Source organism: Nelumbo lutea, chromosome 1 (assembly GCF_056320005.1).
Source record: "Nelumbo lutea isolate HS-2025 chromosome 1, American lotus-T2T, whole genome shotgun sequence".
Classification (NCBI taxonomy): Eukaryota; Viridiplantae; Streptophyta; class Magnoliopsida; order Proteales; family Nelumbonaceae; genus Nelumbo; species Nelumbo lutea.
The window spans coordinates 11,898,909-11,912,058 of record NC_142684.1 but is presented as its reverse complement, the minus strand read 5'-3'; the positions used below and the strand labels follow the sequence as shown (position 1 = coordinate 11,912,058).

The window sequence follows — 13,150 nt, the reverse complement described above, 5'->3', positions numbered from 1 at the left end:
ATCAACATTAGCCTCTAGGGCCAATGGGAGTGCACCACATCAGCATGGTTTTGCTGGTCCAAATTGGGGACATGTGTCGGCTCTGTGCATTCTTCTCATTGATCCACGTGCCGGGAAACCTGGGCCCGATTTTCACCCTCATCAAGAATGTAGTGAGATGTATATACTATTTTATGAGGGATTTATCCAACTTCAAATTCAATCTGGTTAGATCCAAATTGGGCCCCTTGTAATCAGATCAAAGTATGGACCCACCCTTCTCTCACGTAGATTGCTGGGTCTGGACTCTGGACACCTAAAAAGTATACTCGCGTCTGGTATTCCAAGTATCAAAACCCAACAAATTGAAAAGGCCCCCAACAAGAAAGATATTAGCTTAGATAAATAGGGAGACTAGTCAGATGATTTGTTACCTTCGTTACTTATGTGCATTCACTTTGGAATTTATAGTAAAATCTTTTCCACGTCCAGATAATTCCAATAGAATCCCAAGGTTGCAATCATCAGACCACACACGATCTTGGCCCACTTAATTTTCTAGGTGGGACCCGCCCACTGGCTTGGACATTGGACTTGGCTCCAGACTCAAACCCTTCTGCATGCGCTGTCCCCAAACTCAAAAGTAATGGGAGTTGAGTTTTGATTTTTCACGAGTCAGTGCAAGTGCAGTAAGAATTCAAATCCCCTCCTTTAGTTCCTCGTATTCATTTCACTCCAACTCCATTAAACCAACATTATGACAAGGTGTATAATTATTAAAATACCCATGTTCTCTCTTTTTTTTCTCTATTCATCTCCACTGGATGCAAACCAGACCAGTGGTAGCGAAGTGTCCAAAAGTGAAACTACCCCCAATGAATAAACCAGGGTGAACTTTATCCCCTGGTTTGCGTCTTAAGTCTAAAGGTAGGAGATGAATAGATAGAAATGAGAATCAGAATAAGGACATCTTCATAATTTTACCTCAAGTAGTGTTACTAATATATATATATATATATATATATATATATATATATATAAAGTGAGAATACCTCCAAAGTACCAATTCACATCTACCCCCACAGAAAGCGCCCTAAAAACGTCCCACAGCACACCCTATTAGGAACATCTCCTAATGACAAATACAGGAGATGTTCTCAATGCACGCTGAGATGTGCATGTGGGGCGTTTTTGGGGAACGTTCTGTGGGGGGCAGATGTCAACTCCCAAAGTACAGGTTACCCATCTGCAATTTACCCTAAAAAAAGGAATTTCCTTCAGGACCTTCGCCATTTGGAGAACAACCTTACAAAGGCTGACTATTACTTATACTGGGAGTTCTAAAACAAACTCCTTTACGTTCCATGTTGACAGCCTGAAGTAAAATGAACTCCCCCATCAATCCATCATTGTCCCCCACCGAACCAGTCTTGGCTTGGGCCATCTTATTCTGCAACGCTGTTTCACCAATGCATCAGGCGAACATGGGACGAAATTGTAACAAATGCACACCCATATTTCCGCATCGGGACATGCCCAACAAATGCCAGTAAGCACAGAAATATACTATGTTATCAAGTTTGACGATGATCTATATTGCAAAGCATAAAATATAACTTAATCGCCATGTCAGTTCTGCACAATCCCCACAAAGACGACCTTTATAATAATCGCATTAGAAACATTGCCACTTGAGCCGAAGATTAATATAATTCGTCATTCTTCAGCAGCACTGGCAGAACTTAAATCCACACTTAGGTCCAAAACCTGTTTACAAGCAAATCCTGTTAGTTGCATGTACTGAGACTGCGTAAGCTATTTTCAATTAATAAAGCATGAACATAGTTATCCTAAAAGTAGAACACCCCCCCTCACACACAAATAACAATAAAACAAAACAAACAAAACAAGAAACAAGCTCCCTTGTGTAAAATTTCTATCAGTCTATACTATTTACTTTTGGTTTGGGAATGCAGCAGGGTGCTATAAACTCAGCTAGAGGGTTGATAGGGTTAAAACATAGAAGGGTGCATGTAGGGTGTCAATGGACCGGTTTTGGATTGGACCCTCTCCAAATCAAAATCAAATTGGAAGGATTGGACGAACCAATAAGACATTAAATTGGACCAGTCCAGACTCAATGGTCCAAGGTATTTATCGGATTGGATTGGACCTGATCCATCTATAATGGATTTATATTGGATTGGGTTGAATTGTACCAATATCCGGTCCATTGATAGAAGAATACAGGTGTCAATAGACCATGTTTGAGTTCAAACCAATCTAAATTAAAACCAATTTGAACAGATTGGATGGTCCAGACATTGAATTGGACTGGTCCAAAATTGTCCAGAGTATTCATCAGATTGGATTGGACCTGGTCCATATGTAATGGGATCATATTAGAGCGGATCTGATTGGACCAAATCCAGTCCAACTGACACCCCTAGATGCATGCAGGGACCACTGGCATAACACAGAGAGCCTTCTGTTCAGTGGATTTGAACCTGTGCCTCCTCAAAATGTGCCAAGTGACCAACTCAACTATGGGATCTTTATCTTTGACATGGTCCCCATGCTCATAGGTCATCTATTTTTCCTCTTTAAACAACTCAAAGTGGACGGACCAAGGAATATTCAGTGTTTGGTCAACTCAACTAGCTACTACTCTGTTTCAGGTCTTGTACATCAAGTCACTCCAGAAAAACTAGACTACTATGGATAGACAGAGGAGTCATTACTTTAACAGAAACTTGTCATTAAAATTCTTACCTCCCCAGTAATCATGGTATACATGTTGAGTACATCCATGACAGTCGACTCAAAATGTGTTGTTGCATCATAACTCTGTTGGAAGAAAAAAAGCAAAGGGGGTAAAATCAAGGTTCATTGCAAAACACTTTTCTTATAGGTAGACATTGCAAGATACTCACAGTTGATATAAAACAATTGTCCAAAGAAGGTTCATTGACAGGTTCATATCTATCATAAACATCAAAGAAGATCTCATCAACAGGTCCTAGAAGGTCAATTCCTGGCTTTAGTTCAACCTCAGGCTGGTTGGTTTCTGCTTCTGTTGTGACAAATGCAATGAATTTACCCTTTGGAGCGACATTGTGTGAATAAGAAGAACAGAAAAGGTACCTGTTTAACCATTGAGGCATTTAAAATCTTGGAATCACAATGGAAACTGGTATTTCAAGTGCAGAGTGCAACAATCTTGATTTCATAGAAAGGATTATGTAGCTTATTAATTATGATGAGGAAAGCTATTCTCGTATTTTTCTGTCCCTATTGTTATACATGGGAAATTAAGGGGTTTCATGGTAATAAGTATGAACTGATATGCCATGGTGCATGATAACCATAAGATTCCCAAGTGACATGTTTTGCAGGTGCTAGTGGTAGAGTCAATAGGGCTTGTGGCAGATGAGACTTGTGAAACTAGCATTCCCCAACACGATTTAGTGAGCTGTCCTGCTTCAGAGGCACTTAGGATGTCTCTCCCTCTCTTTTTTTTTTTTTTTTTTTTTTTTGGTATTGGGGAATGCAAGTCTCAAGGTATAGCCAATATGCCCCCGAGGCTTGAGCAAAGCATACTTCTGACATGATTGGCATGCTCTTCTCATGCCTGAAGTTGGAGGCCTCTGCTTCATATGGATGGCAATGTAACTTTAAGAAAAGATTTTTAAAACTTTTTTTTGTCAACCTAATCTGAAGGCAAATGGGGCTTACACAAAAATTGCCATGGTTTGTCTAATAAACGATACAAGAATCAATTATTATACAGTATAATTTATTCATTAGGAGAGATTGTCCGATCGAACTTTGGAGTGTTGTGTCGGATACACCTTTGTATCTATTTTACCAGTAGATATGTTAGTATCACAGCTTAAAGATGCACATTGCCAATTACGACACCTAACAGCATAATGTGGCACCAAAAAAAAAAAAAATCAGAACCAATATATGTGGAGTGCAAGTGTAAGTGTGTTACACATAGGGATAAGAAAACGTGATTCAATGTAGGTCATAAATGAGTGGAATGTATATCTACCAAATTTATGGAACTTCGTGACTATCTTTTTAACAAGGGATACAAACAATTGGAGATGGAGTGACTATGGAGGTTACACCATTCATGCATACAGAATTTAGAAAGTGGTAAAAGGTTAGTCCAAAAGGCATTTTCTATGTAAAGCCATTTCTCCTTGCCCTTACAGAAGAAGGGGAGAGCTCTTTTACTGCAGAATTCACATAGTTGTTAAGGCATTAAGTCAAAGCTGGGCGTCAGTAAAGCCCACTTCCATAATTGGTCTAGCAACTAGGAAAAAAATTAAAAGAATCAAAGTAAAGGTGTTAGGTAGTGAAATATAGGGGCGATCATGGGATGGGCCAGGTCAGGTTTAGCACCAATGATAAAAACTTTAGTCACTGTCCAACAGACTGGGCCAGGTTTACAGGCTTTCCGGGCCTAATGACTTTGGGCCCATGACACCTAACAAAAAAATTTTAATTTGTTAAATTAAATGTGTAATACATGAAAAAAAAAAAAACATTACACAAGCCCAAACTAGACTGGGCTTGACTAGGATTTGGACCTATGGCACAAAAAAATATGGCATGGGCCTCATTTAAATCTTGGCTTGGTTTGGCCTGGCCTACCTTTCCTTTTATAGATGAAGACAAAGCCTTCATTCCCATCCTTGAGCAATGCGGGACCTGCAACAACACTCAATAGTGAGTGTTCGTTGAGTGTTATCCCAAGTCCCACATTGCTCAGGGAATGGGAATGAAGGCCTTGCTGAGGAGGGAAATTGCCATACTTGAGTTGACTCAAGTGTTGGCACATGTTGACTGGTTGATATACATGTCAACTCATGAATATTTATTTATCTGTTAAAACTAAAAAACATATATTTTTTATATACAATAATAAAATTTAATGTAAAACAAAATTATATTTACATTATATTATATTGCAGGCCGAGCCAGGCCAGGGCTGGGCCTGCACACAAAACCTTGGGCCTGGGCCCGGAAATTTATGAGCTGGGCTTTGCCAGTCCAAGAATGATCACCCCTAGTGAAATGCCAGCCTAACAAACATAACTGTTTTACATAACATCCATTATTTCTTCACAACTAATGAAGATTATAGTTAACAATTTATATAGCAAAAGAAAAAAAATCCTTGCAGGTACAGACAAAGTCCTCTAGAGGTTTACAACAGAATCAATGATAATAAGTTATCCATGTAGTTTCATTGTGAAACAAATAAGAATCCCAAGAAAAAAAATCCTTGCAGGTACAGGCAAAGTCCTCTAGAGGTTCACAACGGTATAACGTGAAGAAAGTTGTATTCTATTAGAACCGATTCGATATCAGTTCCAGTACCTCTATCTTATCCAAATCAGTCAAGTAAATCGGTTGCTAATATCAGTTTAGTCATCTTGGATTGGTTGGTGGTGCACCCAGAGTTCAAAGATGTAAATCAGTCACTATTTGGTTCAGATTTTTGCTCTTTACACGATATTCTTGTAGATGATGTATAAGGTTCCTCTTTTCTGTTCTTTTTGTAGAAATTAATTGTTCACTAGGAACATGGATCCTCAGCACCATTTTGCCATTAATGTTCTTTTTCATTAAAATAAATTTCTTTCCACCTTACCATCAAGAAAAAAAACAGTCAAGCACATTTCAGATGGCTGTTTTTCATTAGTGGTACTTCAAAGCAAGACTAGCATGCATATCTGAAACACAAGTTACAGGAGAAAAAGGCATATGTATATTCAATCACTCAAAGGAAGTTCGATTAAGAATCAACAGTAAGCAAGCATGAGAGAGAGAGAGAGAGAGATCACATGTCAGATCTGCGACCCAGTTGCTTCTGTGGCAGGATGACCTGCACTGAGTGAGAATCACTGGTATTTGGGATGGGATGGCTCATAATACAGATTGCTCTTGCAACCTTCCCAACTTTCCTAACCTGTTTCACCATTCAAATTCTTTGTTTAGCACAGTCTTCACATTTTTCGTTTTTTTTTTCAGTGACTATCAATTTATTTTAATTAGAAGCCTTGAGATCCATTTGAATAAGCTGTTCACACTGGAGGACAATTACAAAGCTTCTATTATGTGATGATGCAAGGACCATGGACCAACAGAACAAGTTGGTAAAGTCTTAACCTTATGTTTCTCTCTTTTAAAAATAATTAACAAGTATTGTCCACTACCGGGAGTTTTTTATTGATAGCAAATTCCATAATTTTATTTTCTTTTTCTAATAGAAACGAAATCAGATAAACACAGGCATATATGTTACTTCTCAATGTTCCAGCTTCGTACAATGTTTATAGGGAGGTTACAGTGCAAGAATGTCAGGAACTTCTAATTGAGGCTGAAAATAAAGAGGCTGAGCCCTTGCTTTTATTCCTTGAAAATGAAAAAGGAAATACAAAAATAAAAAAAAAGAAAATAATAATTTTCTTCAAGGGTTCAACACAGTGTCCACTGAGGTGTGTTGATTGAATCCCAACAAATAAGAAAATAATAAAAAGAAACTAGTACATGAATTTTGAAAATATTATAAGCCAACAAAATGAATATTTAGTGTAATAATCAATATTATTAGTCTCATGATTCACAATTTGACTCTTTTGAATCTTATATATGAACTTTCTTTTGCAAAAAATCTTATGATTTTTATTTGAATGTTGCGATTTGATTCATGAATCTTACAATTTATACTATTCAAGTAATTCAAATCAATTCAATTAACAATTATTTCTTGACCTTGTCATTTATTTATTTCTACTTAGTTTTGTTAAGGAAGATTTGTTTTGAAGCCTTTACTATTTACTAGAAAGTGATTTATTTATGTTAAGTAAGACATTTTAGAATCAGTATTGAATTTATTTTCCATCATTTAAAGGTTAAATGGCCATTATGTGAATTATTTATCCTTCAAGTCAAACTTGATTGTATCATCTTAGGTTTCTAGTGAGCAAGTGAGTTCTATTGCTTTTGTAATATATGGTAGATATGGGCTAAATATAGAGTAAAATCACTTTTCTATATATAATTAGATTTTTAGAATATCTATTTTTAATATTTTGATAAGTTTGTAAAACATCGAAATAATCTTAGAATTCACGATTCAATTCTATTGAACTTTCTGATTTATGATATGATTGTGATTTTCGAAACATTGACAATGTCTTGTAATATTTAATCTTACAAAATAAAAATTTAACTTTTATATGACACCTTGCCCAAAAATAATTAGGTTCTGTTGTACATTGAAGGGATTCACCAAAACCGGGGGGCTCGTACACGTATATGCATGTAGGACTTACCTAAGCTGTTGGGTTATAGGCCATTCTAGTATACAAGTCCCTTGCAGCTCTCATTCCTTTCCAATGTGGGATTCTCTTCATACTCTACTCACATGTGAATCCCAACAGGTGCTTGGATAAGGTGACCTTCCATAAGCATCTTGTCATTTAGGCATCACCTTGAGAACTATGCCACAGTTGTATTTTCTTGATGTTGTTCTGTTTTTTTTTTTTTTATCGGCAGAAAATATATTTCATTTTATTGAATTTAATTAAAAGTGGTCAGTATAACATGATGACAGAAATGTCAATCCTATTTTTAAATCCAAATTACATAGCAGCCCAGAATAATTGTTGCCTTGAGACCCCTTGTTTAGCAAGTGAATCAGCTAACCCATTTGCACTCCTTCTAACCCACTTAAATTCAGCCTCTATGTCCTTTGCAATATTTTCCACTTCCCTTATCATCTTTTTAGGAGTCCAAGGAATCCACCTATAACACTTTGCCAATATGACTACTTTTGAATCCCCTTCCTCTTCAACAATTCCAAGACCCAGCTGGTTTTGCTAAATGGAGACCTTGCAGGAGAGCCAATACTTCAGCCTTCAAAGAGTTTCCCCAATTGGTCCTGAAAACATAGCCAAGATCCTCCTCTCAGAGTTTCTGATTACTAGGGCTGTTCATGAATTGGGCCAAACCGACCAATCCGACCTAACTCAATCCGAGTTGGTCGGTTTTCTTAAATTTTTGGTCAACTTCAGTTTAAAATGCGGTTTATGAATTTAACCCTCTTCTAAAGAACAAGTTCCAATTTAAACCAATTGGAGGTGTGTTCCCATTCTGGAAACAGTCTCACCCTTAAATAGGGAGATAGCAAAGAGATCAAAAAATAGTTTTTGAGTGGGGCAACTTTATCATCCCAGCCACTACCCTTCCATCCCATGAATGCTTACTATTACATTGTGCCACAGCCTTTCATTCTCAAAAGTGAACCTTCCTAACCATTTGCCTAGCAAACCATGTTTCTACAGGCAATGTTTCCTAACCCTATATCTCCTTTTTTCCTTAGATTTGCTAACCTATTCCCATTTAACCAAGTGATGCTTCTTATCTTCTCCTGGTTCCCAAAGAAAATCCCTCATGGTTCTCGAGTTGTCTTGCTATCCTGCCTACTATGCAAAAAGTGGAGAGGAAATAAATGGGAAGATTTGCCAGTGTTGCTCTAATCAAAGTAATTCTTCCCCCTAGAAAGATGTAGTTCCATTTCCAAAGGGCTAACTTCCTAGAGAACCTCTCCACTACTGGCTTCCATAACCCATTGGACCTAGGGTTCCCTCCTGTTAGAATTCAGGTCTGCCTTAGAGTTCGGCCTGACTGAGTTCAATTATGTAGAAGAAGAAAGAGTGATAGAGAAAGAGAGAAAGAGAGAAAGAGAGAAGAGAGAATTCTGGTTCGAACTGAAAGAGTCAACTTGACTTCTCCCATTCGGCTAGTAAGTATTTATATTATTATTAAAACATAACTGAAAAGTATAAAGACAGAAATACCCCTACGCTAACACTCCCCTCAAGCTGGTGAGTATATATCATATACTCCCAGCTTGTTACATATGTAGTCCACTCTTCCCCGACTCAAGCCTTTTGTAAATAAGTTAGCCCACTGATTTCTTGTATTAACATGTGTAGTGTCAAGCTCTCCATTCAGCACCTTCTCCCTCACAAAGTGACAGTCAACCTCAATGTGCTTGGTTCTTTCATGAAACACTGGATTAGAGGAGATATAAACTGTAGCCTGATTATCACAATAGAGCTTTATTGGAGTGTTAATGTTGTACCCTACTTCCTGTAGAAGGTTCCTTAGCCACACTAATTCACAAGCGGTATGCGCCATAGCCCTATATTCTGCCTCTGCACTACTTCTTGCCACAACCGTCTGCTTCTTACTTTTCCATGTCACTAGGTTACCTCCCAGAAACGTGCAATACCCTGTAGTAGACCGCCTATCAGACATAGAACCGGCCCAATCAGCATCAGAATACCCTTCTATTTCAAGTTTTCCCCCACTCTTGTATATCAGACCGCGACCCAGGGCCCCTTTTAGATACTTCACAATTCTCAGAACCGCATTCCAATGAGGAGTCAGAGGTTTTTGCATGAACTGGCTTACCACACTAACTGCAAATGAGATGTCTGGTCTAGTAATGGTTAGGTAGTTCAGTTTGCCCACAAGTCGTCGGTATCTGCCAGGGTCTTCAAACACTTCACCCATATCACTGCTTAGCTTGGTATTTGTGTCCATGGGTGTTTTAGCTGGTTTGGCACCCAACAAGCTTGTTTCTTCCAGCAAATCAAGCACATACTTCCTCTGGCACAGGTTAATCCCATACTTGGATCTCGCTACCTCTATCCCCAAGAAGTATTTTAGTTTACTCAGATCCTTTGTCTGAAAGTGATCCTGCAGATAAGTCTTCAGCCTATCAATACCAATGTTATCATTCCCAGTAATAACAATATCATCTACATACACCACCAACAGTATTTTTCCTCTCGGAGAGTCATGACTAAATACATAATGGTCAACCTTGCACTGCTTCATGCCAAACTTCTTTACCACCTCACTGAACCTACCAAACCATGCTCGAGGAGACTGTTTAAGCCCATATATAGCCTTCCTTAGTCTGCACACCTTACCATCCTCCCCCTGAGCAACAAACCCTGGAGGTTGCTCCATGTAGACTTCCTCGAGTAAGTCACCATGCAAAAAGGCATTCTTGATATCAAGCTGATATAGTGGCCACTCATACATGGCTGCAAGAGAGATCACAACACGAACTGACCCTATCTTAGCAATTGGTGAGAAGGTCTCTGTGTAGTCAATGCCATAGGTTTGGGAGTACCCTTTTGCAACTAATCGCGCTTTCAGGCGTTCAACACTACCATCAGGCAGGTACTTAACCGTATAAACCCACTTACAACCAACAGCTTGCTTCCTAGGAGGAAGAGCAGCGAGGTCCCAAGTATGATTATGATGAAGGGCTAAGAGTTCTTCCATGGCACGACACCACCCTGGAGAGGCAAGGGCTTCCTGGACATCTTTAGGAACAATAACTGATGATAACAAGGTAACAAACTGGCGATGGGAAGCGGAAAGGTGAGTAAGAGACATAATTAGAAATGGGATGAAGGGTGCAAGTACATTTACCTTTCCGCAAAGCAATGGGTAGATCAATCTCAGATGCCAACTGGGGTTCTGGTGCCGGATCCGTCGACGGAGATGTAGTTGGAGTAGTAGCCAGTGCACGTGGGCGATGTGTATACACATAACGGATAGGTGGGCGTTCAACAGGTGGTGGCACCGGAGGCAAGGATTTGGTCACAACTGGAACAAACTGAGGATCGACAACGAGAAGTGGAAGGGGAGGAGGTGATGAGGAGGAAGAAGCATCACCAGACCCCAAAAAGAACGGAGTAGACTCGAAGAAACCGACATCAGCACACACAAAGGACCGTCGAGAACCAGGATGGTAACACCTATACCCTTTCTGGGTCCGAGAATAGCCAAGGAAGATGCACTTGAGAGAACGGGCATCAAACTTGTCGTTCCCAGGACCCAGATGATGGACAAAACAGACACACCCAAAAACTCTCAGCGTAAGAGGGAACGGAGACAAAGAGGAAAACAAGACCTGAAACGGAGACTGACCATCAAGTATGAACGTGGGCATCCGATTAATCAAAAAACAAGAGGTAAGCACTGCATCACTCCAAAAAGGTTTGGAAACATGCATGTGATGCATTAGGGATCTTGCTGTTTCAAGGAGATGGCGATTCTTTCTCTCAGCCACCCCGTTTTGTTGTGGGGTGTAGGTACACGAGGTCTGATGTATAATGCCGTGTTGGTCCAAGTATTCCTGAAATGATGAGGATAAATATTCGCGGCCATTATCAAAAAGAAAAACTTTGATGTGGGTACCAAATTGATTACGAATTTCAGCATAAAATTTTTGGAAAATGGTAAACAATTCACTTCTTTCTTTCATTAAATAGAGCCACGTCATCCTTGAAAAGTCATCCACAAAAATGACAAAATATCTGTATCCATTATATGACATTACCTTATAAGGACCCCAAACATCTGAATGAACTAAAGAAAAAGGACTCGACACACGGTTATCAACCCTAGAACTAAAGGGAACACGATGGTGTTTCCCAAACTGACACGACTCACAATCCAAAACAGAAAGCTGACTCAAGGACGAAACCAAGGACTTCAAGACTTTGAGCGATAGATGACCAAATCGGCAGTGCCACTGGAGAGGAGAAAGAGATGACTGGAGAGCTGTTGAAGTTCTACCACCACCACCGTCAAGATAATACAATCCACCTGCTTCATGCCCTCCACCAATCTTCATCCCCGTCTTGAGATCCTGAAAGACACACATAGAAGGATAAAAGGTAATGGAGCAGTTAAGTGATTTGGTCAACTTACCAACAGACATAAGGTTAAAAGGCAATTTAGGAACATACTGAACTAATGAGAGGGATACAGGATCTATGTCAACATTACCAACACCACAAATTGAGGATGCGGAACCATTAGCAAGGGTGACAGATTGTGATGTTGTGCAATGAGATAAGGAGGAAAACACACCTGGAGTTCCAATCATGTGATCGGAGGCTCCAGAGTCAATGATCCAGGGATTGGGTGTAGATGCCAGACAAGCTATACCTGAGTGAGCAAAAGTTGTCGTGTTCTGCTGTGATTGGATAAACCTCTCATATTCATCACGGGGAACACTCACCATCTCCTTCATGGGACCATCTGTGGATGTAGGAGGCAACTGGTCAGATGAATGATTCTTCTGTTTAAAGCTGGAACTTGAGTCACCGGTCGTGGCATGATTGGCCCAGGTTGAGGGAGGACCATGTAAATCATAACAATAGTTGATGGAATATCCATCCATACCACAATGAGTGCACTTCCTCGGGCCTGAGCTACGTCCTCTACCACGGGCTCCCCCTGAATCTCTACTCCCAGTACGACCACCACCACGATTATAAGGAGACCCACCATTACCACTTCGGCCATATGCAGAACCACTACCAACACCACGGCCAGACTGAGCTCCCCGAGCTCCACCTCTACCACCACGGCCTCTCGATGCAGCAAAGGCCGATCTATCTGAGATATTAGAGTTCTTAGTAGATCCGATAGAAATCCTCCGAAGTCGAGCAAATACCTCTTCTAGGGACGGAAGAGCTGATCCCCCTAATATCTGAGCCCGTACTGGTTCATATTCAAACTTTAGTCCCACAAAAAATCTAGTCACATCAAGCTGCTCTCTCTGTTGTTGCTGAATCTTAACATCAGAAGTGAGAGGATGATAGACATTCAACTCATTACGTATGTTCCTCATGTTGGCATAGTACTCCTCAAGACTTTGATTGCCCTGTTGCAGATTAAAGTACTCTTGATAAAGCTGATAAACTCTGGTTGTATTGTTCTGCCCCAAATACAATTTTTTCGCATGGTCCCACACGTCTTTAGCAGTATCAAGGAACATGAAGTTCACACTAATCCTGAGTTCCATACTGTTCCACAACCATGTGATGATCTGAGCGTCCTCTTGCTCCCAATCTTCATACTCGTGAGAGTCAGAGGAGGATTTCTCCTCTCTGATATGTTTTACCTTCTTCTTTTCCTTTAGAAAGACTTCAACGGATTTAGCCCAAGGCACATAATTCTCTCCATTTAACTTAATGGAGGTCATCTGAACATTCAGGTAGTCTGTAGGCACCATCACACTAGGTTTATAATCATTACTGTCTCCCATTAT

General features: G+C 39.8%; 1 protein-coding gene across 1 annotated transcript in view; it reads right to left on the bottom strand.

Annotated features, from left to right (window-relative positions):
- Positions 1 to 1,474: 1,474 nt before the first annotated feature.
- Positions 1,475 to 13,150, bottom strand: part of LOC148873538 (guanosine nucleotide diphosphate dissociation inhibitor 2) — a 69,686-nt gene continuing 58,010 nt past the window's right edge. The window contains exons 10-13 of the mRNA XM_088962281.1: positions 5,841 to 5,965; positions 2,913 to 3,123; positions 2,752 to 2,826; positions 1,475 to 1,746 (exon numbers count right to left, since the gene is read on the bottom strand). Of these exons, the coding sequence (XP_088818407.1) occupies positions 1,696 to 1,746; positions 2,752 to 2,826; positions 2,913 to 3,123; positions 5,841 to 5,965 (462 nt within the window). The 3' untranslated portion in view covers positions 1,475 to 1,695. The remainder of the gene's footprint in view (positions 1,747 to 2,751; positions 2,827 to 2,912; positions 3,124 to 5,840; positions 5,966 to 13,150) is intronic.